Source organism: Sinohyriopsis cumingii, chromosome 13, assembly GCF_028554795.1.
Source record: "Sinohyriopsis cumingii isolate HCF-2022 chromosome 13, ASM2855479v2, whole genome shotgun sequence".
Classification (NCBI taxonomy): domain Eukaryota; kingdom Metazoa; phylum Mollusca; class Bivalvia; order Unionida; family Unionidae; genus Sinohyriopsis; species Sinohyriopsis cumingii.
Genome location: NC_142973.1, coordinates 64,827,320 through 64,854,748, shown reverse-complemented (window position 1 = coordinate 64,854,748; position 27,429 = coordinate 64,827,320). Strand labels below are relative to the sequence as shown.

The following is a 27,429-nucleotide window of genomic DNA, read 5'->3' as shown; positions in this document are numbered from 1 at the left end:
AACCTAATCTGCATTTGACTATTTCAAATCGTCTGCTCTTCCCTCAGTCAAACATTGAATACTTGATTTAGTCAAAAATCATCTGGAGTTAAATCAGAGTTGTATGGAGGATATGCTTAAGCTTGGATGTTGTGATCCTCCCGGAAGTCTGTCAATACATCAGGTGTATGCGCATGTGCATTGTCATGGAGTAGAATTGATAACTCCGGTACGAGTGAGTGAATGGGTGGTTCGAAAGCGTTCTACAACTTTTGGTAACACTCTAGAGGCATACAATATCCGGTAGAGTAAGGCACAGGCACACAGACGGCTTGGTCTTTTGCATATAAATATGATGCATATAAAACGCTCTTGACAGTCAGACCACGTCGAGCGATTTATGGTGTTTGCTTCTTTTCTCCGATCTAAACTTTAAAATGTTCTCTTCAGCCTTGTTGGTGAAAAGCAAATCCATATTTTATCAACTGTGAAATTAAATACAGCTGACAAATTAATACCCTATGACTTATGTATCGAGCATCTTCTTTAAATGACCCTTCATAGCAAACACTTCCGCTCACCAATGGCTGTGAACGGTCTTCCAGAACACGGTAACCCAACCCAACCCCCCCCCCCCGGCCATCTTTGACACGATGAAACCACGTCAAAAATGTAGAAAATGGCAGAATTACATCGGTAAACTTTATCCAGGTCGGGGCCTTGATATCAGTTGGTGAGTATCCCCAAACCACTTGGACTTTACAGCATGTTCAATGGCAGTATTGTTCTCAGATGATATTTTTAGGTCACTGTCGTTGTCCTATGTTACGATACACGTGCCCACAGTCTTCTTGCGCAATGCACATTATTATTCCTTCTATTGATCGGCACTTTTATGAACTGGTTCAACGAATTGTAAAACAAAATTCAGAACATTTTTAATAACCTTCGTAACGCATACGTATTTATCTTATTCATGGTCATCTCTCTCTCTCTCTCTGCATCACCTATATACTGCATGTTGAAAAATGTTTGTAGGGGCAGGTAAGTTGTAGAACATATTGTCAACTCTGTTTTATTTAGCAAAAATTGTATAAACTGAAAGGTATATAGTATGCGTGTGTACATGTGTGAACGTGTGTGTACACTTGTTTGTACATGTCATGGGCGCCCGCACATAGGGGCAAGGGTATCACTTGTTACCTCCCACCCCGATATCACCTCTAAACATGTTTTATTCTACATACGTAAAACGTAACAGCTGACCACAACATGTTTTCCCCCATCCCACCCCGAAGGTAATTCTGAGGGCGCCCCTGCTTTGTGTGTACATGTGTGTCGTTTGAAAAAGCCAGGCGTCTTTTCTTATGTTGATGGAATAGATTCTCGTAACAGTTTTAACAGGAACGAAAGTACAGGGCAAAAAAGTGACGCACGGTCGGACAGACCAGAGAAAAGGCAATTTTTCGCCATATATTATCTAATTGGATGTATCTGGTTGGATATAACAGTGGTAGAAGCGGAGGTTTTTTTTTTGAAGTTTGTCATAAGAAATGGGAATTGCCAGGAAAGGGAAAAAATAGATCAGCGTTCGATAAAAACATTTTATTGTGCAAACAACATAAGCCTAATACAGTGATTCAGACCTGTTTTCAATCAGTATATATATATATATATATATATATATATATATATATATATATATATATATATATATACAATGGAGAAATATTGAATACTGTGAGACAAATACCACAGATTAACAGTTAGGATTGGCAAGATAATCTCCTCTTACCTAATTTGAGCAAGAATATACCTTCATATTTTCTTAGTGTAAATTAATACTGAAAAAGAGCACAACTGTAGCAATTTTCGCTCAATAAATGGTGCATGTCACATGACCGATTCACGATTGGCACTACCTTGCAGAAATCCTCCAAGTGTGAGCGTGCTTTCTATCGATCTACATTTTTTAAAATTAAATTTGATCAAAGCTAGAAAATATACGTTGAATTGACTCACATAATTCAAAGATATCACTTTTTTAAATCGTTTAAAAAAAACAAAACAAAAACAACATAGAAGCGATTGATCATGGGACAGATCACGTGATATAATCTATGACTAATAATACTGACGACGCATGAGTTATTTTTAGATACACACCCATCCCTCTATTTATAGTACATTAAATAAAAACATTCAAACAAATAAGTTAAACTCATGCCTGAGAATTATCAAACAGATGGTCATAAACAAATCTATAAGTAATATCTAATATGAATACTGTTTGTGGTTTGTATATAATACAAATGTGTAACATGATTATGGTAAGTCCGTTTGCTGAACCTTTTACAAACCATAAGTTTCCTTGTATTAAATTTTAAATAATCAGATATTCGGAAACGGTCTCAGTATGCAAGTTTTCTAGGATATAATAAAAATTGAAAATATTACTTATTTTTCACTTGGTAGCTAACAGTGTTAATAAGTGAAGCCATTAAAAATTATGCTCAAAAAAGATGTATCATTGTAGAATAAATAGAAAATAGACAGCATGTCGATGGCTGGTATGCAAGATCTAATGCTCTTTATGTACATTCCATTGTTGAACCTAGCAATTGCACCAACTGATCTACATGAAGTATATAATTATTATAATTTGAACTGGTTAATTCCTTTAGCTAGCTAATCTTTCTGTATGGATAAGAAAATGACGATATCAAAGCATTATAGCATTGAAAATTCATAACGACGTTGTATTAGTTCATACTTATGCTTGAAAATATAACAGTATTAAAACATTTAGACATGACCAGTACTTTACACCCTTTCTGAATCCTGAAAAATGGTCAGTCATGGTGCAGCAATCGGACTCTACCATTATAAATTATTAGTTTATTACTTTTAAGATTTATGTTTATTTGAAGTTTGCTATATTGAAATTATATCAGTAACTTCACATTTTATGTAAACATAGTTTTGAGGATTCTTCAATAAAAAATGTTTGAAAGAAACAGTGGTAGCGCTAAAGTGTGTACATCTATCACAAATGCTAAATACATTAGCAGATAAGAGATCGAAGCTTGCAAACATAAAATTCTTTCAAGTAATACAAAATTGTCATACTGCACGCATTTTAAAAAAAATTGCCAATACATTTTATTCTAATGGACAATGTATTTTTTTCACTTTCCCCAAAAAGTTACCTCCATTTATTCTACCATTGGTTGCTTAAAGTTCCGATGAAACCAAGAACACAGTATGTGATTTCGTGTAGTTCGGGAAACTCTATATGGCAGATGGAATTGTACTAAAATTATTTGTATTCTTATTTGATTCTTCTAACATGTCGGCATTTGGAATTGTACTAAAATTGTTTATATGGTTATTTGATTCTTCTAGCATGTTGGCATTTGGAAGATTGGCCCAACTTTAGGGTCCATCGGGAATCCTTTGCGCATTCCCATACAGAATACATTATCAATTCTGAGAGAATTCTCCTTGACAGAAATGTCGTGCTCTAGAGTTGCCTTGGTCTTCATCAAACGAGCCAGGCTCAATTCGGAAGCTTTCAGCCTCTCCTTCAAGATTCGGACTGATTCTCGAATCTCAGTCACCTCTCTCTGGAGACTGTTGAATGAAAGAAAAACAATCGGTTATTATATCTCATACACGTTTATCTTTCATAAGGGAATGTGTTTTGTACAACTCTAATTTGTAATATTCATACCGTTCTTAAGATCACGTCGATTCATATATAAATCAAGAAAATAGTACACATTTTACTCAAAGCTCTTTCTTGAAAAAAAATACTTTATATTTACAGCTGTTAAAATTTTAAAAAATTAAATGTTTCAAATATTGAGGTTTATCACAAACTATTATGAATCAGAAGTTTGCTAGATACGTGATGATTTAACATTTTTTTCCTATGAAAAAAAGGGTCAAAAACGATGAAGCCAAAATTGTATATTTCATTCTGCTCTCAAGAGCTCTAAAGAAATAAAGCTAAAATATCCAAATCATATTATATATTAAAATTACCATTGTAAACTTGTTAATAAAAACTTACAGTCCCACTTTTGTGTGTGTGTGTGTGTGTGTGTGTGTGTATGTGTGTGTGTGCGCGCGCGCGCGTGTGTGTTTAACTTTCTGAACTAACGTTTCAATTATATTTTTTTAAGTACAAAACATTTCTAGAACTGAGAATCAAGTATACATACGATTTCATGACTGGGTCGTTGCAGAGTTCCACGTTGATTCTGCGGGTACGCTCATCCAGACGTGTCTGTGCCACTTTCATTGGCTGCTCCTTGTCCTGGATCGCCTTTCTCAACAACTCAATATTCTTCTCCATATCAAAGATCTCAGCCATCGTCTGTAATTAGTTTTTAAAAATAAATTAACTTGGATACAATATACTGAACTAGGGGCTATAGCATATGTACTGATTTTAACTCAAAAGATTTAACGAAATGAATTTATCTAGATATTCCAAGTTGAAGAACGAGGCAACTGTGCTGTCAAAATGGATCAGGGAGCGTCGATATGTAAGTAGCAAGAACTTACCGCAGTTATGATAGACGACGCATTATTATTAGACAAACTGGAGATTATAAAGAAACAGTGAAAGTCAGGGATACAAAACTGTAAATGTCAAGGTCTTACTCTCTGCAGATGCGACTGTAATTTATTCCTGGCATCGGTGGTCTCCCGGATTCTCATGTTGAACGCATTGTTGACAGTGTTGAACATGTTCCACATGTCATTTGCGCATGTCCTGAGAATAGCATCGATCTCTCCGCGCAGGCGCTCTGATGCAGCGCGTTCTTTCTGTGACCTGGCGATGTTCTCTTGTGTGTAACGAGCCCAGGATTCTGGGATGGTGATGCTGTAAATGAGAGATATATTAATACCATGAAAATTACTGTTGCGGTTAAACCAGCAGTTGGTCAGTCGGTTGATCGTAATCTTTTATATAAGTAATTGGTCGATTGGCAAATTCTTATATACAGCATTACTTTACAACAGTGATATTGAAAAGTTCTTAGCCAGCAAATATTCCAATAATTTGTGAGAAAATAGCGAAGCAAATGTGATTACCTAACATGAAAGCGCAGACAGAACCTGGTGGAGAACAAATCTCCAGACGGACATAGATTCATGGCAGCACATAAATAAAATATTGGCGCACAATATGTTTATTATTAAGAATATAGAAATTTCATTCATTATACACTTATTCCCAAAATGATAAACAATTGGTAATAACTCCTTACGTATTATCAATGCTCTCGATGCCAGGGTAGAATCCGATGCCTGCTGTATTATTTCTAAGGCCATGCATTCGGTCGTCAAGGCCCTGTGCGTGATGCTTATCCTTGGCGTCAATTTCAAGCGCGTGCTGCGAGGCACGGTTCATCCTAGAGTAAAGAGGAAATAATATAAAATATAATTCAGTCATTATTTGGACTTGAAATAGAGTAAATATCAGAGCTGATACCTTAGTGGAAATTCCGCGGTTAAATTGTTTAAATGTCAGAATTATAATTTTGTCGCTGTATCATTTTTCTCCAAAATTTCAGTTGAAGTTTTCAGAGCTTATATACGAGTCAAACAATGCCTCATATAAATTGAGGTTTACATTTTTGTTGACTTTAAAAACTTGAAAAATACAATAATTTTTGTGTTGTAATAATTTAAATTCGGAGTCATTGGAATGATTTTTATAGTCTATAAGGAGGGTGAATGCATAATGTATGCTGCATATTTTGACATCTGATAAAGCCAGTAAATATGATAAAATGAGACGATTCTTTGGACAGGAGCGTATGACTACCAAACTCATCGTCTCAACTAATAACTTATCGGTATATCCTGTCTATGTATGTATCTGTTTAGCTACTGTCCATAATTAAAATATTATCATGATCCGAAAAGTCTAAAACGTCAAAAGGTCTAAAATACTTACTTCAACTGAACATAAGCCTTGTCTAATACTTTCTTCATTTTAGCCTGGCATTTCTTGATGATGTCGACTTCCTGATAATAAAAAACAAACATTGATTAAACTAAGTTTCGCATTCTGTTTTTTTTTTCAAGTCCTTGGGAGCGAAATATATGTGATCTCATTGTTACAAAGCATGGTGCTTATACATGATAATTAATGGTAAATATGTATATTGTCACTGTCTTACACACAACAACAACGATAGTATTGTTGAATGGTGCTTATACATGATAATTAATGGTAAATATGTATATTGTTACTTTTACACACAACAACAACGATAGTATTGTTGAATCACTATAATTAGCCCCTGTATTTTTCATTTTGTAAGTATCAAGAAAAAAATAAACTTGTGTAATATTACTCAAATTCACAAAAATATTCTTACCAGTTTAATATTACCCAAATTCTCAAAAATATCCTAAAATATCTTAACCTGTTTAATATTACACAAATTCACAAAAAATGTCTTAACCTATTTAAAATTACACAAATCCTCAAAAATATCCTAAAATAGCTTAACCTATTTAATATTACATAAATTCACAAAAATATCTTAACCTGTTCAATATTACATAAATTCTCAGAAATATCTTAACCAGTTTCATATTACACAAATTCTCAAAATATCTTAACCTGTTTAGTATTACATAAATTCTCAGAAATATCTTAACCTGTTTAATATTACATAAATTCTCAGAAATATCTTAACCTGTTTCATATTACACAAATTCTCAAAATATCTTAATCTGTTTAATATTACACAGATTCACAAAAGTATCTTAACCAGTTAAATATTATACAAGTGCACTAAAATAGTTTTAAGGCCTCATTATTTATCATTCCCAATTCATAATAATTCTTGTGCTTGGAAGGAGTTGTAAACACCCCACCCCACACCACTCCAGTCTTCTACGAAATTATCTATAGAAGCGGGTTAAGCGCTGAATGCAGGAGTAATTTATGTCATCACCGTGTGAACATCAAAAGTTTGTTGCTGTATTCGCGAAACTGTTCAGCGCAAATTTCAACCGCTCCGGTGGCCTAGTGGTTAAAGCGTACGTCTCGGATGCGGGAGGTCACGGGTTTGAACCCCGGCCGAGTCATACCAAACACTTATAAAATTGGTACGCACAGCTACCTCACTAGGCGCTCAGCATTAAAAGATTAGTATTGGGACTGGTCGGTCTGGTGTCAGGATAATGTGACTAGGTAGGACATCATGCTACATGTCTGCGGCATGATGTCCCAGTGCTAGACATCACTGTAAACAGACACATTGCAGACACCGTAGCGATGTGACTGATTTTTTTTAAGCTACGAAAAAATCAAAATCTCACGCGCGCGCACACACACACAGCGCAAATGTCTAATCATAGACTAAGATGCGAACGTTTTTTTTGTAACTTTATTTATGTACAGGTTAGAATTAGGAAACATACTTAACTTTTGTATTCGAGCACCTTTCATTGCATGCAATATTTCATTTACAAAGATATACTCCATGTAATGCGTCAGATGTGGCTTTTATGACGAGTTACGATGTTCTAGTTAAGAAAAAGAGTCTGGTTAATATATCTACTCACCCTGACAAGTGATTTCTCAACGTCGTCATTGACGAGGTCAATCCCCTGGCGTTTCTCTCTGTTCATTAGACACTCCTCTGCTATTTGGAGCGGGTTGGCAGTGTCTGCCAAGGCGCGCTCGCAAGTGCGCTTGTATTCCTTGAAACAAGAGGCAAAGTCGTGCATAAAAAAAATAAACATATTTTCATTGGTACGGCGATTATTCAGCTATAAGACATAAGGTGAAAATCAACAGTTCTTCCAACTGCATTTACAATAAATCCATAAAAAAATTAGATCACACTTTAACATGGTCTATATTGCTTATAGTAAAAATAACACTATAAATTTGCTAGTAAAGAAAAATACAATAAGGTTGTCATTTTCTATCGTAGTTATCTCAGATTCCATTTTTAAACAATATCTCTTTATCTCATTATTCTAATTTAAACTAAGCCATATATAAGGAAGTAAATCATCGATAGCCTTCTGGAACCGATCGTTGTACTGCGAATGTTTCTTTCACCTTGCATATATTAAATGCTTGGTGAAAATGCATTTTTAACAGCTATGTATCCAACAAAAGTGTATTATCTTTTATCTTAAATCATCGGCGGCGTTTTTGGGGACCAAGAAATACCAGATAAGCAATTTATGCTATTTAATTGTATGTTAAACTACATCACACCTGTTTCGTTCAACCTTTTTACAGGTTAATTGTTTCAGTGCAATATGCATGCAGTCAGTATTCAAGTTTAAATTCACTATTCAATCGTTCATGCATTTCCATTGATTGGATGTATAATTGCATTACAAGCGTAAAAGTCGCTAATTATGTATTAATGGCAATACTTCCAATCATTGCATAATCATGCAAACGTATTAGGATAAGCCCTACGTAAATAACGTGCACCAAGTACGACCAGTATAAAACCAGACATGCTGTCGCATAATGTACTGGTAGAAAAGAGTCTTTACTATTTATTCACATATGATTTTATTTGCTGAAATAACAGAATGAACAATATTGACCCTGATCTACTGGCGCATTAGGCGACGGAAGATTCAGGTGTGTATTATACACGGACAGACAAAAATATTGACTAATTTCCATGCAGCCATTGCAGTTCTTGTTATGTCTCTTTCTTTCTTGTGACTTAAGGAAATTACGATGAATTGGATACATTTAAAGATTTCGCAAAGTTGATCTGAAAAGGTAAGAATTGGAAACATAGAAATACAGAAATAAAACGGATGCTGACGATCTACTTAAAGAAGAATTTAAGCGATAGAGTGATAAGGATACATCATTTCAATGTGAAATTACGTGCCGTAAGTAATGCAACATCTATACTGTGTGTGCATTTAAATCCAGAACTATGTATTACCAGTATATTTCAGTCCTACGTATGTAAAGATCTATATTTATATTTTTGGCGGAAGAATCTCCTAATTAAATTTTTAAACAGAACTCGTATAGCCTGACATCAACGGAAATAATATGAAATTAAGGCGATTCGTCAGAGAATAAAAATAGTCCTAAAATTATATCCTATGATTCCCATTGAATATTTATAACTTTACTATTACTGTAATAACTTAACAATGAATTCAAAAATGTTGAAGGAACTTTTCTAATGAATACGGTAAATAAGAACATGGAAGCGTTTAATGTTATGAATTTGATGTAGGCTTATAAATATTGCATAGTAACAATACTATTTATAGAAATTCTTCCACCCATTCAGTATTTTAACATTACTGTCAACGCTTTTGATTTAGAAATTGAAGTATACATTTATTTTTTGTTTTGTTTTGTTGTTTGTTTTTTTTCTCATGAAATTTAAACATAACTATGTGTGAAGCAAACACAAGAAGAAAAATTTAATACATTCTATGGATTTATAAACCTCATGAAGGAAAAGCTTTGCATGCTTGATCGTTTGTGATACCAAACACGCGGAGGCGCCTTTGTACGCATGTTTCAAATATTACCATTCTTCAAACAGTGAATATTTTACAATACATGCTTGAAATACTAAAATAAATACATGCTTGCGGTCCTTTCAGACACGTGCATTAAATAACTTAGCTTTACATAGGTGTTTAATGTTTGTATCGCTGTATTTAATACTCAGTTCATATAAAGGTCTGCAAAGAACAACTTATCGATTGATTCTACTTTAATAGTTAAGCATGTGTATGCATCTTAAAATATCACAGATTAATATGTACATGTGAGATTTTCATCTTGGTTATACACCTGGATTGATGGTCTTGGTTTGGTTTGTATATGGCCATCCAAAATAACGAGCACCTTTTCATTAAAAAAAAAATCTCTCCCCAAATCAGACAATTTAAAACTTAACAGCCATTGATATTATTCCATCGCCATACAGATGTATAATCCACTTAATTATAACGACTAGCCTTTCAGGCAGCATTTATCTACCTAGTAGCCAAGGAAATTCCTGTATCTCCTGATGAATAATTAAAATCAATACTGCAAACAGTGTTTACCCAGATTTAACAGAGTCAACTGTGGTGGCAAATCAAAATCCATATAATTCGTTCTACTGTTGATTTCAAGCAAACAATGTAATCACCAAACGTACAAGTTCTGTTTCAAAAGCGATTACTTAGCGGAGATGGTGCGCAGTGGTGGTGTAGTTCCTACGTGATGGCAGACCTATGCCTATGCATTTTCGCAGTTGGTTGCGCTAAAGAGAAAGACTAAATAAGGTGCATGGGATAATATACAAAGAATCGTCGCTAATACAAGTTACTAGTGAACAAAAGCAGTTGCGTGCATGAGGACGAGTACGTGTAATATACATGGAGAGGTTCATTATTTTGATGGGATGGGTGTCAATTAAATGAGATTGAAGAAACTGAAACTGTATGAATTAACAAGAAATATGATTCTTGCCAGCTGAGGATAATTTTTATTTGAAGATTTATGCAGCTATCATAAGAAACACACCCCTAGTTTCGTTTGAAATAATTTTGTAATCATGCCATTCACATGAAAGCTAGTTTTAAGCGATGGTTTGATAATGTGATGTATATAAAAGAGAACTATCTCTATTAATAACAGTGGCAACTCGATTTTATCTTGAAGGCTAAAATGCAAACCTGAAAAGAGAAAGGCTGGCCAATCGGAATTTATGTTTCAAAAATATAAATTTGGTTCTTATCTCATGCAGTTTTGATGACCTAGAAAACGACGATCTGACAGAACAAGATTACCTTAAGGTTTTCTATTTCTGTTGCCATTGCATTGATTTCGTTGTTAAGTTCACTCTTCCAAAAAGCGATGTCATATACTCGCTCGCCTGAGAATAGAAACAGGGTTTGAGCAAGAATACTGGGTCAATAGGACGCAAGCACGAACTGACCCAATTTCTGATCTGACCATTATCAATATCTTCAATTTAATTATTTTGCTCTCTTTCTTTCTTTTCATCGGTCGAATTTTTCTCATTTAAGCATTTAAATTTAGCGGTGGCGATGTCCGTTCTTGTGATCTTAGCGGTTATGGTAATTACCTCCCCTTTGTTTGTTATTACTGAGTTATTTACCTTTTCAAGACGAGGTTGAAAAAGTGAAGCTTGCCGATAATCAGAGATAGCTGTTATATCTCTGAGAAAATCGAAGAGGAATATAAGTTAAGTTTTTAAGTCAATGTAATTCTAGCACGTTGATGTATCTGTGACAACAAATTTTGATATTTACATCTGATTTGGTATTCAAGGAGACATTCTATATAAACTAGCCTATCAGAGTAAACTGCGTTACTTTAAAGCACAAATGGAAATTTCGATCATGCTGGAAAGGAAATGTAATGGCAAGCGGAAGAAAATTGGTCACTACTAAACAAAGGAGATTTGTCTACATCGCCCGCCAAAGGGGAGAGTTTTGTATTGTGCATTGTTTTCCATCACTGACAGTATTTCTAATTCATACTGAAATTGATAAAACTAATTGCTAATACAACTTAAACTCGCTTAGTCATCAACATTTATTCTAATTATGCATCCGATAGTTATCTCCCTTGAACAATACATAATTATTACTGCAGCGAACAGTGAAGATCACGTTTTCAACATTAATGGACATTGATGAGCTTTAAGTGTCAGAAAATACTGTTTTGCGCCCATTTTTTTGTTGTTTTTTTTTTCGATGTTCTTTCTTGGGATTGAATTGGCCTCTTTCGCAGCTCTTTCATATACAAGCTAATTATATCCAAGTTTATACGGAACTGAGCGATTACGCCACACTATTATATTATTTTGTCATTTTAACAAATTAAAATTCATTTTTTCTTTCCAACCTTACATAAAATGAAATACACGAAAACAATGACGCGATGAGGAATTGCTCTGACCTTACTACTTTCCCTACAAAAAAGCAAATTTAATTATGTTTGTGAACAGGTCCCGTCCCAAACTACTTCGCCTAACTTTGAGATTTACGTCATGCAATTGATTGGACTATCCCTAGGGTCTAACTGAAACATACAGTGACTGGTATTGTACTTTTATATATTGTCTGATTGATATAGTTAAATTAGTGAAAATTTATTGCAATGGTCAGTTTGAAGTTGGACCAGCTATCATGCTGTGGCACGTTCCATGCAAAAGTTAAGGAACTAGACGGGAAGAAATGCAACACTAGAAACTGAGATGAGGTTAACAGAATATAAAAAATGTTACTCCTTTTCCGCGTGAGGTACTACCTCCAAGTTACAAGATTCAGTTTCCATTGCTTTTATTTCATCCAAAAGTTCATTCTTCCAAAATGCTATATCTTGAACTCTTTCACCTGAAAAGGAAGTTGGTAAGAAAAGAATGAAATTTTATTTCATGGGATAGCTAGATATTTAGGCAATCTCAGTTCAGAACTCTGCCCCAATTAATTCATTTGTGAAACTTCTTCATTCGGTACCCCTCGATGAATTGTATGCCCTTGAATCATCTAACTGCTTTTTAGCTAGAGTGCACAGCAACACCGCTGCCTGAGGATGTTTGACTATGTAGGCAATCTGTAGACGTCGACAAATTTTGGGAAATGTTCGACAAAAATGGAAATAAATAAATATCAATACATGCATATGCCTGATGATGTTTGACTATGTAGTCAGTCTCATTTATAGACGTCGACATATTTTGGTAAATGTTCGACAAAAAAGTAAATAAATAAATTAATAAAGAAAAATAAATAAATGTCAAGGATATGATTAGATTTGTATGAATAAACGGTAAATTTTACATACAATTTGTCTAAGATATGTTTAGAAAAGGAACATTTCAGTAAAACTCTTGCAGACATGTGATACTTGTAAGCTGCATTTTGCCTAATTGAACACTTTATCTGATTTAACCGTAATTGTTCTTATGAATAGTTTTATTTTTCATGCAAATATGTTGAGACATCCACGGATATCTATTGCCAATAATATTGTTTCATTCGTTTAATATCGCACACGTGTGCGCCAGCTAGGAAGCAGGTTGCTCGCATCATTTTTCAGATGTGTGAAGATCTGGATCATTTAGATCACACAATATGGTCGCTTCATTATGTTATTCAAAACAAAACGTTGATGCTTATTCGTGACCAGCCCTTAGGAAACAATTCTAAGTTTTTGAATAGATACGGGGAACTTATCATCGAAATGCTAAAAGACTAAATTGTATCACTTTGCACATCCCATGTCTGATGGGAAACAGATCGAGAGAGTTCCCAATGTTGCTCTCGCCAAATCCTACACGAAACAGAAGAGACCCAATTCATCCAGATAAACTGAAAGACATTAATTTTGAGCATTTTAATCAAAGAGGTTAAGAGCATAATAATCAGAAACCCTCTTCTGCTTTATTTTGATATGAATACAGAATTTTGCATGCCTTGAAGCAGATTGCTGGATTTGGCGCGTGAACGAACTGTCAACAGCTCAAAAACTATTGACATTATTAGTATAACTAAGCAAATGTTGATATCCTGCACTTGACAAAAGTTTCGTATTAACAGATTTGCTATTGTTATAATGGAGAGGGATAAAAGAATTCTGCTGTTCAAAGCTTGTTAGTATGGATAAGTCGTTAATATTTATGAGTTTCCATACATAGTCTGGTGAAAAAGAGCATAGAAGACTGTTTTCTATTGGTGTTCTTTTCTTCTAACAAGGTGTCATTATAGAATAGAAGAGGTTATCAATTCTTATTGACACGTTCACTGGGTACAGACCTAATTTTTTGGTGACATCGTGTTGTCTGTTCCGAGTACGGGCATCTGTCTCTTTGATTGCCCTCCAGGCGTCGGCTCTGAGACGCTCGCCAAACGATCGCTCTTTGTCGGAGAGAGTAAAGTTCAGCTGGTTAGATACGCCCCAGTCCTGGGGACTGTACCGAGAATACACTGTGCTCCTGAAAAGAAAATTGAAGTAAAGATATTGTTAATTTTAACAAAGAAATCCAGCATTTCAAAGGTGTAGGTGCTTTTGTATTGTGACAGTTCCTGAAATTTTGATGACGTCGATTCTGAGTCCTGTCATACGCAATAAAAAATACTTTTAAGACGTGAGAAATTATTAAGAATAAATAAGAAAGGAAACGTATAATAACCTGTTGGTCTGATTGATCTATGACATATACGCATTGCGTTCAATGGGAACTAATTTTAAAACATGGGAGTCCGTTCAAAGAGCATAAAACCTTATGTTGTTTTTAAATATAACTTCAATTCATCCTGGAGTATTTATAGGAGATTTTATTTCTCAAACGCTTTATTGTCTTTCGATATTAGAGAACATCTGAAAGAGGCCTTAATGTCCGCAGACCAAAACAGGGTCGTCTCAAGGCCTTCTGTTGTTCGTCAATATAAATTCTGTTCATCCTGGAATATTGATGGGGGGCCCTATTTCCGCAAAGACTATATTGTGCGCCGACATGCGAGACAATCCGAAAAAGGCTTTAATATCCCATAGATCAAAAAATAAGGGTGTCTTGAAAGAGACAAAGAGAATAACCTTTCCATGAATTGGTAGGTTTCTTGAAAGGGCTGTATATTCATTGAAAAGTTCATATATTAGATAAAATAAATGCAAATATAAAAGACTTATAAAAAAAATGAAGTCTACAGACTGTGAGTACTATGTCGATAGTAAGGTATCTTTCGCCCTTTTATTTTCATCCGCGGACGATAACAGCACTTAGAAGGTAATACAAAAATGATCCATTTTAGACCTTTGTTATTAGTGAAACGTGCAATTACTATTGAACATAAGCTGAAAAAAGAAAAACAATTACACATAAATAACCTTGTGGCTGGTCAAGTTTTGCAAATCTTTTCATTTATGTATTCATTCATAAGTGTTCTCTTTCTTTCTGTATTTCTTTAATCTTTTTAAAATAATTTTTGAGGGTTCTTTCCAGCTTGAATTCTTACTGGTTTTCTGCAAGAGAAGCCAACTGTACTACACTGGTTCCACAAGAAAGAAAGAAAGAAAGAAAGAGAGAAGGAAAAGAAAGAAAGAAAGAAAATGTCACTTATGTCCGTCCACACTTTGGAATGATCGAAAAGAGGCTTTAATGTCCACATAAAACTTAAAGTCGGCTGACCAATTATTATTTATTAAAGTTATTCATTTCATTTACCAATTTATTTTCTTCTACGGTGAACTGATTAATACTACCAATACAAGTGAAAATGATTCGATTTTAATTTCATGGAACGATTATTTTATTAAGATTTTAACAAGTTTGAAATGACCCCCTTCTTGGTCTGCGGATATTAAAGCCGCTTTTCACCAATCGCTGACATTTAGGATGATACAGACAATATGGCCTCTTACAATTCTTCGTACAAACGTGGAGAATGTTAGTAGAATACATTTGGCGATTGCCCTGTCATGAAATACATTATAACAGTATTATATATGAAAGAACAACACACATTGTTCGTATGAATGGTTCAATGCATAGGTTTTCTTCGTAAATCTCCGTTTTGTAGATATACAAACAAAAAAGGTTAAACTAGAAGTAAACGTAAGTAGAGATTTAGAGGCAATATAATAAGGTATCAGTATCAATACTTGCCTAATCTAAGAGGCGATAACTTTGTGAAATTTCATGGCGCTAGAATATCAACAACAAATTTCTAAACTATCGACAAAATTGTACGTATGCCACTGCAAAACAAATACTGGTTTTCTTTCCAAAGTGTCCACTTTACTAACTTCAATCTAGATGGTTATAACAATTGCCATATGTGTACATAATTGTGTTATAAGTCCTGAATGACTCCAATGGACTACGAGAATACAAAATTAATGCAGCTTCACGCTGTTTCAAAGTAGTTACGGAGTTCATATCACTATATGGTACAAAAAATAGTCCCGGAGTTCATGACACTCTTTGATACACAAAGTAGTCCCGGAGTTCATATCGCTACATGGTGCATCGGGTTCGACTTCACGTTAGTTAGGAGTTTCAAATTTCAAGCTATTGTATATCCAAAAGGGCGCAACTTGAAATCCTAATTATTTTCTTAAGAAATATGTGTGTGTGTGTTAGTGTGTGTGTGTGTGTGTGTGTGTGTCCGTAAGTACATATGGGTGTTCCAGTGGCGGAGACGCAATTCTCCACGAGAAAACTGTGGAGTCACGTTTGGATGTGACGCGCAGTTGTTTCCTTACTCACCTGGCAGGATTAAAGTAGTTCTTGGCATGACCTATGTCCATCGACCTGCCAGCGTAACCAAGGTGACGAGAGATGGTCTTGTCCGAAACATATGGGAGGATTTTGGACATTTCAGGTGTGAGAGGTGTAGCACTGCGCGTGCGTACGATAGCTGGATTGTCATAGAAAGCCAAGCTGTTAAAGATAAAAGAAGTTTTAACTGTGCAATATGTTTTTATTTTATAAAAAGGCGAATATTTTAATTTTTGACATTGAAAAATAAGTCAGATAAATGTTTTCTTGCACTGTCTTTCTACAAAAAACTTTTTTCATACCACACAAGATAAGTAAAACAAAAACAACAACAACAATATCAACAAACAAGCAGCACTGTATTACAAATAAAAGTATGAATACATCACACGTAGAGAATAATTTGTATGTGACAAGACCCGAAGAATTGTTACCTGTTTTCTATCATTAATTAATAAAATTTATGAACACGAAGGTACAAATTAAGGGGTGCTCCTTTCGTTACAACAGAGATTTACGACTAAATGAATTGCGGACCATTCCAACAAGTTTCTTTAAAGGTTTCTTAGCTCCAATTGTAAAGAAAGCATGTCATGAAAAAGAAACTTATAAATAAGTATTTTTGGCATTTAAAGAACTAGCATTACTTTGAGACCTTAGAAAAAGAGGAGTGGATAGGAGAACGTGAAACTGTATAATTTCAACAATTTATTTCATTTATAGCATTTTAGTGTATGTCGTAAAGTGAAAATCAACCTATTGGAAACAAGAATTTAAAAAAAAATAGAGCATTTGAATGTAACATTTTAGAAATACACTTGGCATGCAATATACATGCTTGCATTGTTAAATTTATGGTTCGATTTTTCTTCTTCAGAGCAAGATAAGGTTTATAACCATAAGATATATTAGCCATCTAATCAGGACATACGGTAATCTCACGAGGAGAGTTTTGTTTTCCTATTCAGACTTTGTAGCTCTTGAGAGTTAATGGCTTCACTAAATATTTATAGTTCAAAAATAATTTGAAGCTCATGGAATGATGACGCCTTATCGACTGTAAGTGTTCCACAAACGTTTTGAATATTTTATTGATATGTTCGTTCTCGTATAATCAAATTATAGGTAGTACATTACATTATTACGGGCAGATCATAAATTTGTATGGAAACCTTTCATCTTAATGCAGTGTTTGCTTGGTAAGCTTACGTGAAATATACTTTTGCGCCTGGTATTCTGGGCACTGTTGAAATGAATTTAGTACAAGTACACTGCAATACTCAAAAGAAAATGGATCAGTATGCGTTTTATAGTCTAACTAATATATTATGCCATAAAAGAACTTCACGATATTCCGCAACTAATACATTTTTTAATGTGTGAATAAATAAGTATCTACTACTACTACTACTACTACTACTACTACTACTACTACTAATAATAATAATAATAATTATAATTCAAAATAAAATAAACTAAATTCAGATCAGTCTGATTCTGGATTATTAACATGTAATTTATGGGTTCAAATTTGTCAAATTGCTGAAAAGATCAGAAAATTTCAAACGCTGTAACCTTCAGTGAACTTGACAGATACGAGAAAATGTAACAACTGCACCGGATATTGATCCACTGGTGTTTTCGTGTATTCCGGTGAAATGAAAGACAATTTAATTGGTTCCATATAATCTTTCATATAATCTGATTAGCAGCCATGAAAATCATGAATCGCATGTTCATAAGAGCTGATAAAATACGGTTTAGACCATGACACCTCGTAATATATATACAATTCGGGTAAAATCCGTCATTATCAATTACCCTTATCAGATCATAACACTAGGAGTGAACATGCGTAATCAATCGTCAATATCTTGAAATATCCATTCTTATGATTTCTTTAATGAGGGACAGGCCATTTAATTTTGAACTAATTATGTCCTTTAATTTAGTTGAAAATAATTATCAAAGGTGCACATTTTTCTTGGTTTAAAAGAAAACCCCAGTTTTCCTAAAAACTGAAATAATAATTCAATGATTTAATCACTTTCACGTCAAAACGTGTCATTTAAAAAAAATTCTTCGTCTTATTTTTATGGAAAAATAGCTTTAACAGGTACGTGATGCAGAAATGTAATCACCGTAAATGAATTGACATTCTCGTTGTCGTCCTTCATCGAACTGGTTTTAATGATCGTCTTTTGACCTTAATGCAAATCTAATAAATTATATATATTATTTTCACATAAAGCCATGAGCCTTTACAATTACCCCTTCCGGAAGCACTGTTAGCCATCTTGGGGGTAATTTCCTTGTATATTATTTCAAACAGTCTGATTTTTCTTTCAATACAAAAGACAGTTACTTTAGAAACATCTGAAAGTATTTCAAACAGAGCTTTTTTATTCTTGTTATATACCCAATATATATATATATATATATATATATATATATATATATATATATATATATATATATATATATATATATATATATATATATATATATATATATATATATATATAGATAGATAGATAGATAGATAGATAGATAGATAGTGAGAGAGAGAGAATATGTTAAATTCATATAGCTAAATGTAGACTTATATCTAAATTGCTTTAAAAAAATCAAGTCATATCTGGGAATATTTACCCAAAAGATGGCGCAAAACTTTTCAGGGGAGATAAATCTGAGTGGTACTAAAACCTATATATTTCGGGTGTACTCGCAACTAGATTGTCCTTTCTCCTGAACGAATTAAACAAAACCTGTGTTCAACCGATACAAGTGAAACACAATTTGCCAAGAAGGCGTATTGTTTGGTTTCAGATCATGGGCATCTCAAATTCCTTGGATAAATCTTGCATCAAGAAAAGACGACATTGATAATTGCCTTATGCATACATATAAACTAATCCAATAATTTTTCTTGCAAAGCACTTTAACCATAAAAATCCTATTTCACCTTTATTTGAACAAAAATAATTTGATCTTTACTAAAGAAGACTCGTATGTCACTTTCAAGTCGAACTTAAGTGAAATTAAAATTTATATGGATTGGCAAAATGTACCAGTTAATATCTCTGCAGTGTTGGTGAAATCCGAACCAAATCAATATTATCTACCGTGCTATAATTTTTTTTTTTTTTTTTGCAGTAAATAATTTAAACTAAGTGAATCCGATTTTTATATCGTGCTTAAATGCCCGAATCTGCTTCCCAACGCTGTTTACTAAAAATAACTGCTTTCTGTTCACATATACATGATTGGCAAAACAGATCTCCAGGCAATTAACTAGGTTTACCCGGCTCAGTTCTGGTGCATCAATAATTTCTTAATCCACCTGTCAGGTGTATTGACCATTCACGATCCTTATCAGAAGTCGTTTCATGCATTATTGAAACTCAAAGAACATAAAACAAGTTGTACATGAGAAAAGGCTGTGTTTTACAGCTTGTAGCATAGACTTCATGATCAAATTTGGCAGTAGAGTCAGGTCAAATTTGAGGATTTGGTGAACTCCGTTCGACTAATGTCGAGAAAGATTTTTCTTGTCATTGATGCACCCACTGCCAGTGATAAAGCAAATACACATAACGACGGACATAAATATCAATCCAACACAACATTTTTCTCTGAACTGGATTAAGTCCAAAGTTGTGGTTAAGCGCAAGGTCTTCTTCAGCAAAAGATTTATAACGTGTATCTAAGTCCCAGTAATCTATAACGAGAAGAACTATGATCTTTTATCTGGAATTATATATATATATATATATATATATATATATATATATATATATATATATATATATATATATATATATATATATATATATATATATATATATATATATATAATTGCAGTAACATTTTCATTGTTACAACATCATAACAAGTAACGTTTCGGAATTTTAAGATAAGTAAGAAAACAAATCCAAAGAGAATTGTTCTAATAGCAAAAAATCTCCTTTCTTCAAGCATACAAATTCCAAAAAAGTATGAGCACACAAAAAAAATTGCTATATGCAGCACACTTGTGCGAGAGGTGCGAAATGAGACTGTCTGCGAATGAAAAACGCAAAAGGTAAACCTGCAATATCTTATACAGCTCTAATACAATACTGTGGATAGACACACGCAGCTTCATAGATACTGGCACGCAAACTGGAAGCAAAGTACCAAAACAGTCCAAGTCTTTTCCTGTTTGCCAGCAGCATAATAAAAGGCTGTGTTATTCCAATGAAGCATATAAAATGTGCTCCCAAAAATGTACAAAAAACGGTACCCGATACGTGTGCTTAGGTATTGACTATTTATTTCATCTGCGGAGAAGGAGGGGGGATTCCTGCACGGAGTTCTGTCTTTCTCTTATCACTGGTAACTGACACAAGCTTGATACTGAAATGGGTTAACTGGCCCAAGCCATGACACCCTGATACTAAAATGTGGCAACTGACCCATGACATGACACCTTGATACTGAAATGGCGCAATTTTGACCCATGACATGACACCTTGATACTGAAATGGGGCAATTTTGACCCATGACATGACACCTTGATACTGAAATGAGGCAATTTTGAACCATTACATAACACCTTTAATAAATAAATAATAGCACCCAACATCAGGTATGAGAAGAAATTACATTTTCACACGCAAACCTAGATTTTTTTATGGTATTTACGTTTACAGTGACACTATTCAATAATTCGGGTGTCAATACGCTGTTTCACTGACCACATATTGATTTCTCATTTTGATCCACTTCAGTATCAAGCTTGCGTCCCGTACCTGCGCAATTATTGTACCCCATCAATGACAGAGAATGTTTCAAAGGCCGGACATGCCGAAAAGCGAAATTATATTTCCAGCAAAGAAGTGACATGAAATATTATTTTTCTTCTAACATTTTTAATCCCCTCCTCCGATCCCCGATAAAATGGTTGGTGTCTTAAGTAGTGATAAGATAAATGGAATGTGACAAGCGAATATTCCTGTATGTCAGCTGACTTTTATTCAAATGGTACGCTACACGATATTTTTACACTAAATACTGAAAGACTCAAAGTTAGCAATAAAAACTAGTCAACTGACATACGTATCAATGATGCAGAGAAGGTGCGAAACGTTTTAACTGGAAAGTTGTGCATAATGTAAACATTACCTTGATCTTGCTGAGCTGTATGCCAATAAATAAATCAGTAAATAAATAAATAAATAAATAGTACTTTACTAATTTTACTAAAACAATAACAATTGCTAAAAATAACTAAAGAGACACATATTTTAGTGAAAAATACAAAGCAAGGAAAGTTGGACTAAATGAAGATGTATCGATTGCAAATTGTGTTCTAAGTACTATACACGTCTAAGAGACACATTCTTTAAGTTTACTGAATGCATAAATCTTCGATATAAAACTTATATAATGTTTTCCTTACTGACTGTATTTTCGCATCCTTATAATCTTTAGTCGTTGACTTAATACCTTTATATGAATATTCGTTGAAAATGTAATAACTTAATTGAATATTAATTGAACATATCATAACGTATGTTAGCGTGTCGAATTAGGTTGTATGAAAACCATATGCCATTTTTGGTGTTTTTGTTTGTTGATTGTTTTTTTTTTTTGTTTGTTTGTTTTTTGTTTCATTTATTACTATCTTAAAAAATTTCCGACTCATATGGTAAAACATCTTACAGTTTTGCCACTGTGATCCTTACAGTTTTGCCACTTTGATCTTTACAGTTTTTGCCACTGTGAATTTTTGCTTTTTTACAGTGTTAATCTTTTCACTTAATTTTCTTATTTTAGTTTAGTCACAACAACAAAAGTATCGGAAAGATTTATACGTGTTCAAAACCATCTTCTTTCTTCGATGTATTATTAAAAATCCATCGGTTTAAAATACATTCGTGGCTATTACTTACCTTCTATTTAGTGACAATACATTAACATTGTACATAATTTTACGTAAGGACCAACGTTATGATCAGTCTTGTCCTTCCAGTCTAAGGTTTCCAAATAAATGTCGTGATATATATTTTGCCTGCCATGTTTCCGTTCAAATATTGCAAATAAAAAGTAATAGTAATTTATTCTACTATTGTTAGTTTTGTCTTCCACAGATGTTTTTCATATGCACCAGAAACCACCCACACTTAAAATCATTTGCATTTACATTATATTTCTCTGGAGTTACCACATATAAAACACTTATATAGTATACATACTCAACACACCTGCTGTGCAATGTGTATGTGAATGACATTTCTTTCATGACCGTACCATTAAAGAATCAATACCAAGATTTACACGTCTTGGCATTCCAAGGGTCGTTAGTCAGCTCCGATCAACGTCGCTGATGTGGAACGAAGTGGATCAACGACCCTTGGATCGCAAAGAAAAGATATAATATGCTATTCAAAAATAAAAACCCTGCCTTGTTCATTGATCTTTCCATTAGAATTTTTTTGGTATGTGTACACGTACCCTTGTTTTGCGGCCATTTTAATACTCTGCATCAAAGTTGAGGACATCAAAGCTTCGTCACAACTAGATCTGTATTACTAGATAGTAGAACTATGGGACTGTTTTGACGTCGTATTGCTTGAAGTGAGAGAGTTCTGGTCTTATTGGACTATCTTTCTTAGCTTCATTCAAGAAAAGTTAACTCTAAATAATAATAATAATACTCCGACACTATTGAACTGTCTTTGTTACCCTACGCAACGATAAAGTTTGATTGTTATAGCAAAATGGTGCACCAGCCACCTCTGTAAAGAAAACAGTCATCTTCGCTAGCCAAGGTTGCCACCACCGTTTACGGTCGATGTACAATGCACCACGCTATTGGTTAGTTGGAATTACATGCTAATGGAGCCAACACATAAAATCCAATATACGTCGCGAGGACAAAGCACCGATACAGCTGTTCGACCCGCCAACGTGTAGATAGGGTTATTGGAACATAGGCTAGCGAAGATGGAGAACAGTATACCCGACAAGAAGGTATTTGTTAAAAGAAATAAAAATAATAATATGTTTCAGATAATTCATCTTATTTGCCCCTTGGACATCCTTATCAGGTAAGACATGGATTTTATAGGGTTTGCGCAAGTACATCAGACTGGGGTTATTAGTACATAGGTCCGACTGGACTGAGCGGGTCCACACAAAAGTTGATTTGAGGAAAAGTTTGATATCAATGGTAGAAGTTAAAATTAGGGGTACAAAAAAGAGTTTTCAAATATGTCGTAGTTAGATTTATTCGGCAATCATAATCAATTTGGCAAACTCCAGATGAGCAGATACATCAGACTGCATTGTATCGCATTTTCGAAATCCCAAGTGACCGACCAGTCTTGTCGAGTTATTAACAAAAGTAGGTAATAGTTATCACCAATCATAGGCGCGGTCATCACCACATGTAGAAGGTGCGTGTAGAACGTGTTTTCGTGACTTCGCAGGTTCTATTTAGTATTTTTGTAATTTTTTATTTATCTGTCAAAAACTTTTCTGACATTGTCGCACTTATGGTCATGTGATGTGTGCATTCATCTTAGTTTCTTACATTAGCACCTATCAAAAGTTAATTATCCTTGAAATTACCTAATTTTCTTTAAATTAGACTGGTTTAGAGGATTGGAAAAACAGTAACATTTCGATTTGATTCAATTTCATTCGCGTCTCTCTTGGTGCTTTCGTAAAGTATCGATGTTGTATACCTTGTATTTTCCGAAATCGTTTCCAATCCTAGATCGGTTTTTCGGAGTGATCTCCGAAGGTTGCGCTCCAAAATTTTTAAAAATTTCACTTTTTCAGGCATATGTCGTTTGCGTAATGTTCAGTCCTTACGTTGAAACTTGTCCTATACTGGGGCCTTTTTGAATTTATTACCATTAAAACAAATTTCCAACTTAAGGTTTAATCGTATTTTTAGTCAGAATTATTCCGCACCTGCTAAATCCAGTTTGTGAAAAAGCAAGATTGAGTCGAAAATAGCCAAATATTGGTATGTTTCCCCGTTCCTTCTCTCACAAGTCATTTTCATAAAACGACACTCATACAGAAATGTAAGTACCTGACTGTGCCTTGCTCAATACAAAATTTTAATAACTCTAACTGCTACACTCTTGATATTTCATCTCGAATAATTGATACACCTTTTGCTTTTCAAAATCGGGTCCATCACTCTGAGCGCATGTTTTCGCATTTAAACCCTGTAATAATCGTACTGAGTAGATGTACGCAGCATCTCTGTGTGTGTGTGCGTGAGAGAGAGAGAGAGAGATTTGGATTTTTAAAGTACCTTTAAAAACTTTTCAGTAATATCGCTACGATGACTGCAGTGTGGCAGTTTACAGTGATGCCGAGCATCTGGTATTTAATGCTTAAGCAAAATACATGGATTCGAATTAAAATAACATATAATCCTATTGTTAACATGTCATGATTAATGATTTATTTAGACATTCACTCAGCTAAATGCGAAACGTCGGACGGAAACACGATCTTTGGCAACGGAACGTAACGCCTACGCTTTCCCAGGGGAATGTATAGATTGGTCTATTGGTTTGAGGTGTTTGAAAATATCAGAGCCGCTCAGACAAGAAAACCAACTGAAATAAACATACTTATCACTGTCTTTGATGCGCCACGTATTCGCAAGCCATTGCTCTGAAAGTGCAACTACCAGTACAAACTTGATTCGAATCGGACGTCACCATCTTCAAGACCACGCTGAATTAAATGTCTTTACCTATGTTATTATTATAAGTAATTTCTGGGCTAAAGCTAGCTACGATGTCGTAGCCTCAGCTTGATTTTTTGTGGTTGAGGCTACGAACTGATCCCATATCATGTAACGGAGCAAAAAAAAAAAATCATCACTAAAGTCAGAAAAACAAACAGTGTAGAAATCAACTACATAAGTATAATCATGTTGTGAAAGAAGTTTGGCTTATTTTGAATTTATTAAGCCCTTACACGATAAAATAAATTGGCATGGTTACTCTAACCTTATCCTGTCCGCCATGACAGATAACGCGAGACTCTCGCTGTGACCCCTTTTCTACGTAAGGCTTGCCAGACCATATTTTGGATATTCTACGCTATATTATTATCAATCAAGTGGCGAATAATCGCTTCTTGGTGGAATTTCAAAGTTGCCGATAAACCGTGTTTACTTTTAATGCGCAGAATTTCTGACCCAAACGGCGCCAAATTTTTACTACGATTTGTTTACATTTCCAAATAAGGCGTCAAGGTCCTTATATGGCACACAAACAAACGAGGCTGAGAACGGAAGTAATCATTATTTGAAATAATATGGCGGACGATCTAAACGAAAACATCGGCTAAAAAAGGTAAACGAGATTTTACAACTATTTCTACAATGATTTTCGATGCTTCCGGTATTAAATAAGAGGACTACTCAATTTATTGGATTATATGCAAGGAATATGTTTAAAGTGTTATTATTAGGCTAAAAGAGCGCCGGGTGTGATTCACACCCGGCTTCCTCCATTAACACGTATATGCTCATGTTAGTACCCTGTCCACGAGGTACGAATAAGGGTACTAATATTAGTACTAGGCAAAAGCTATTTATTTTACATGGTTTTCTTGTCCAACATATCTTATTTTTTCAGATCGTTTGTTTTGAATCAGTTCAATTGTTAGGCTAGTGCAGAAATCCACAACTAATCCAAATACACGTGACGCAGGATGGTGAGACTGGACTTTGTTATATCTAAATTTGGCTAATCCAAGCGCACTTGATTTTGTAATCTCATTTGTGATTGACAGAAATAGAATCTCAAACTCGAGATGAAAAATTTTCGTCGAGAAAAGTTTACATACTATAACTTTAATTAGTACGAAGTAGTAACAAGGACAGTTAATGCCATTCGTAGCGCTGTGTCTTTCACTATGATGCCAAATATTTAATGAAGTAGATTTAGTGTCTTATCTTGGAAGGGAGGGGGTACTTAGGTTTTAGTTCCTTCGCAAAATATGTTGCATAGCCAGACCAGATTCTTGACCAAATTTTGCGGACTAACTCTACCCATCAGCCCACCCTTCTACTTACACGTGTGATTGCAGACCTACAAATGCTCTACCTGGCTACCTATCAGTCTGACTGCCAGTCTTCCATCTATACTTACCTATCTAATCGCCTACCTGTATGTATGTGTGTGTGTGTGTGTGTGTGTGTGTGTGTGTGTGTGTGTTGTTGTTGTTGTTGTTGTGGGGTTTAACGCCATTTTTCAGCACACGATAGGCTATGCATGGTGGCCAGTATTAATGGTGGAGGAAGAACCCAGGAAGACCTCAGAAAGAACCACCGACCCACGAGAAGCTACTGGCAAGCTTTCTCACATACCCACATTGGCTGAATCCGAGACTCGAACCGGCGCAGACAGAGGTGAGATGGCAGTGATCCGTAACGGAGAGCGCTTTAGACCACGTGGCCACTCGGGGCCCCATGTATGTATGTATGTATGTATGTATGTATGTATGTATGTATGTATGTGTGTGTGCGCGTGCGTGCGTGCGTGCGTAGGTATGCATGCAGGCATGCATGTATGTATGTATGTATGTATTTAGGTAGGTAGGAAGATAAGAGCCTCTCAGTAATTTGTCTCTATCTTTGATTATATATGCATCTCTCTCTCCATCTATCTATCTATCTATCTATCTATCTATCTATCTATCTATCTATCATTAATCCTATATACCTTGATTTCTTTGATAGGATTCCGGAAAGACTGTGTAGATAGAGGAGAATTATATAACATCGACTTAATTGCATCATTTTTTTTTTGGTGATGTGTGCTTTACTCGTGAAGGAATATGGACTGCTCTGTGCAGGCAAAGCGATGGGTGTCGTTTACTCGCGGACCTGGGTTCGAATCTCCGTAGAGTACGAATTAAAAAATTTCTAACCTGTATGATAGTATTATTTGTATTAAATATTAATTCTGCCTATTATCAATCATACACCGATAAACAGTTTCATCAGTGCCGCCATTTGCTTAGTAGACCCCGCTATACGAGTAACCTTTCCAGGCTCTGTATAAAATGCCAGTAAACAAGAAGTTAACTTGTGACCTTGCAGTTAGTTCTAAATGAAAACAAACAATTTCATGAT

At 34.6% G+C, this 27,429-nt stretch overlaps 1 protein-coding gene across 4 annotated transcripts in view; it reads right to left on the bottom strand.

The window, feature by feature from the left end:
• Positions 1 to 1,569: 1,569 nt before the first annotated feature.
• Positions 1,570 to 27,429, bottom strand: part of LOC149785736 (tektin-3-like) — a 40,457-nt gene continuing 14,597 nt past the window's right edge. For 2 of the 4 annotated variants that reach the window (XM_089979620.1, XM_089979619.1), the window contains exons 3-12: positions 21,435 to 21,449; positions 16,257 to 16,430; positions 13,804 to 13,982; positions 10,807 to 10,892; positions 7,579 to 7,716; positions 5,954 to 6,024; positions 5,262 to 5,405; positions 4,651 to 4,873; positions 4,206 to 4,360; positions 1,570 to 3,612 (exon numbers count right to left, since the gene is read on the bottom strand). In XM_089979620.1, the coding sequence (XP_089835746.1) occupies positions 3,381 to 3,612; positions 4,206 to 4,360; positions 4,651 to 4,873; positions 5,262 to 5,405; positions 5,954 to 6,024; positions 7,579 to 7,716; positions 10,807 to 10,892; positions 13,804 to 13,982; positions 16,257 to 16,430; positions 21,435 to 21,449 (1,417 nt within the window). In that variant the 3' untranslated portion in view covers positions 1,570 to 3,380. Of the gene's footprint in view, positions 3,613 to 4,205; positions 4,361 to 4,650; positions 4,874 to 5,261; positions 5,406 to 5,953; positions 6,025 to 7,578; positions 7,717 to 10,806; positions 10,893 to 12,295; positions 12,382 to 13,803; positions 13,983 to 16,256; positions 16,431 to 21,434; positions 21,450 to 27,429 lie in introns of all 4 variants that reach the window. The other 2 variants (XM_089979621.1, XM_089979622.1) reach the window with 2 other exon arrangements.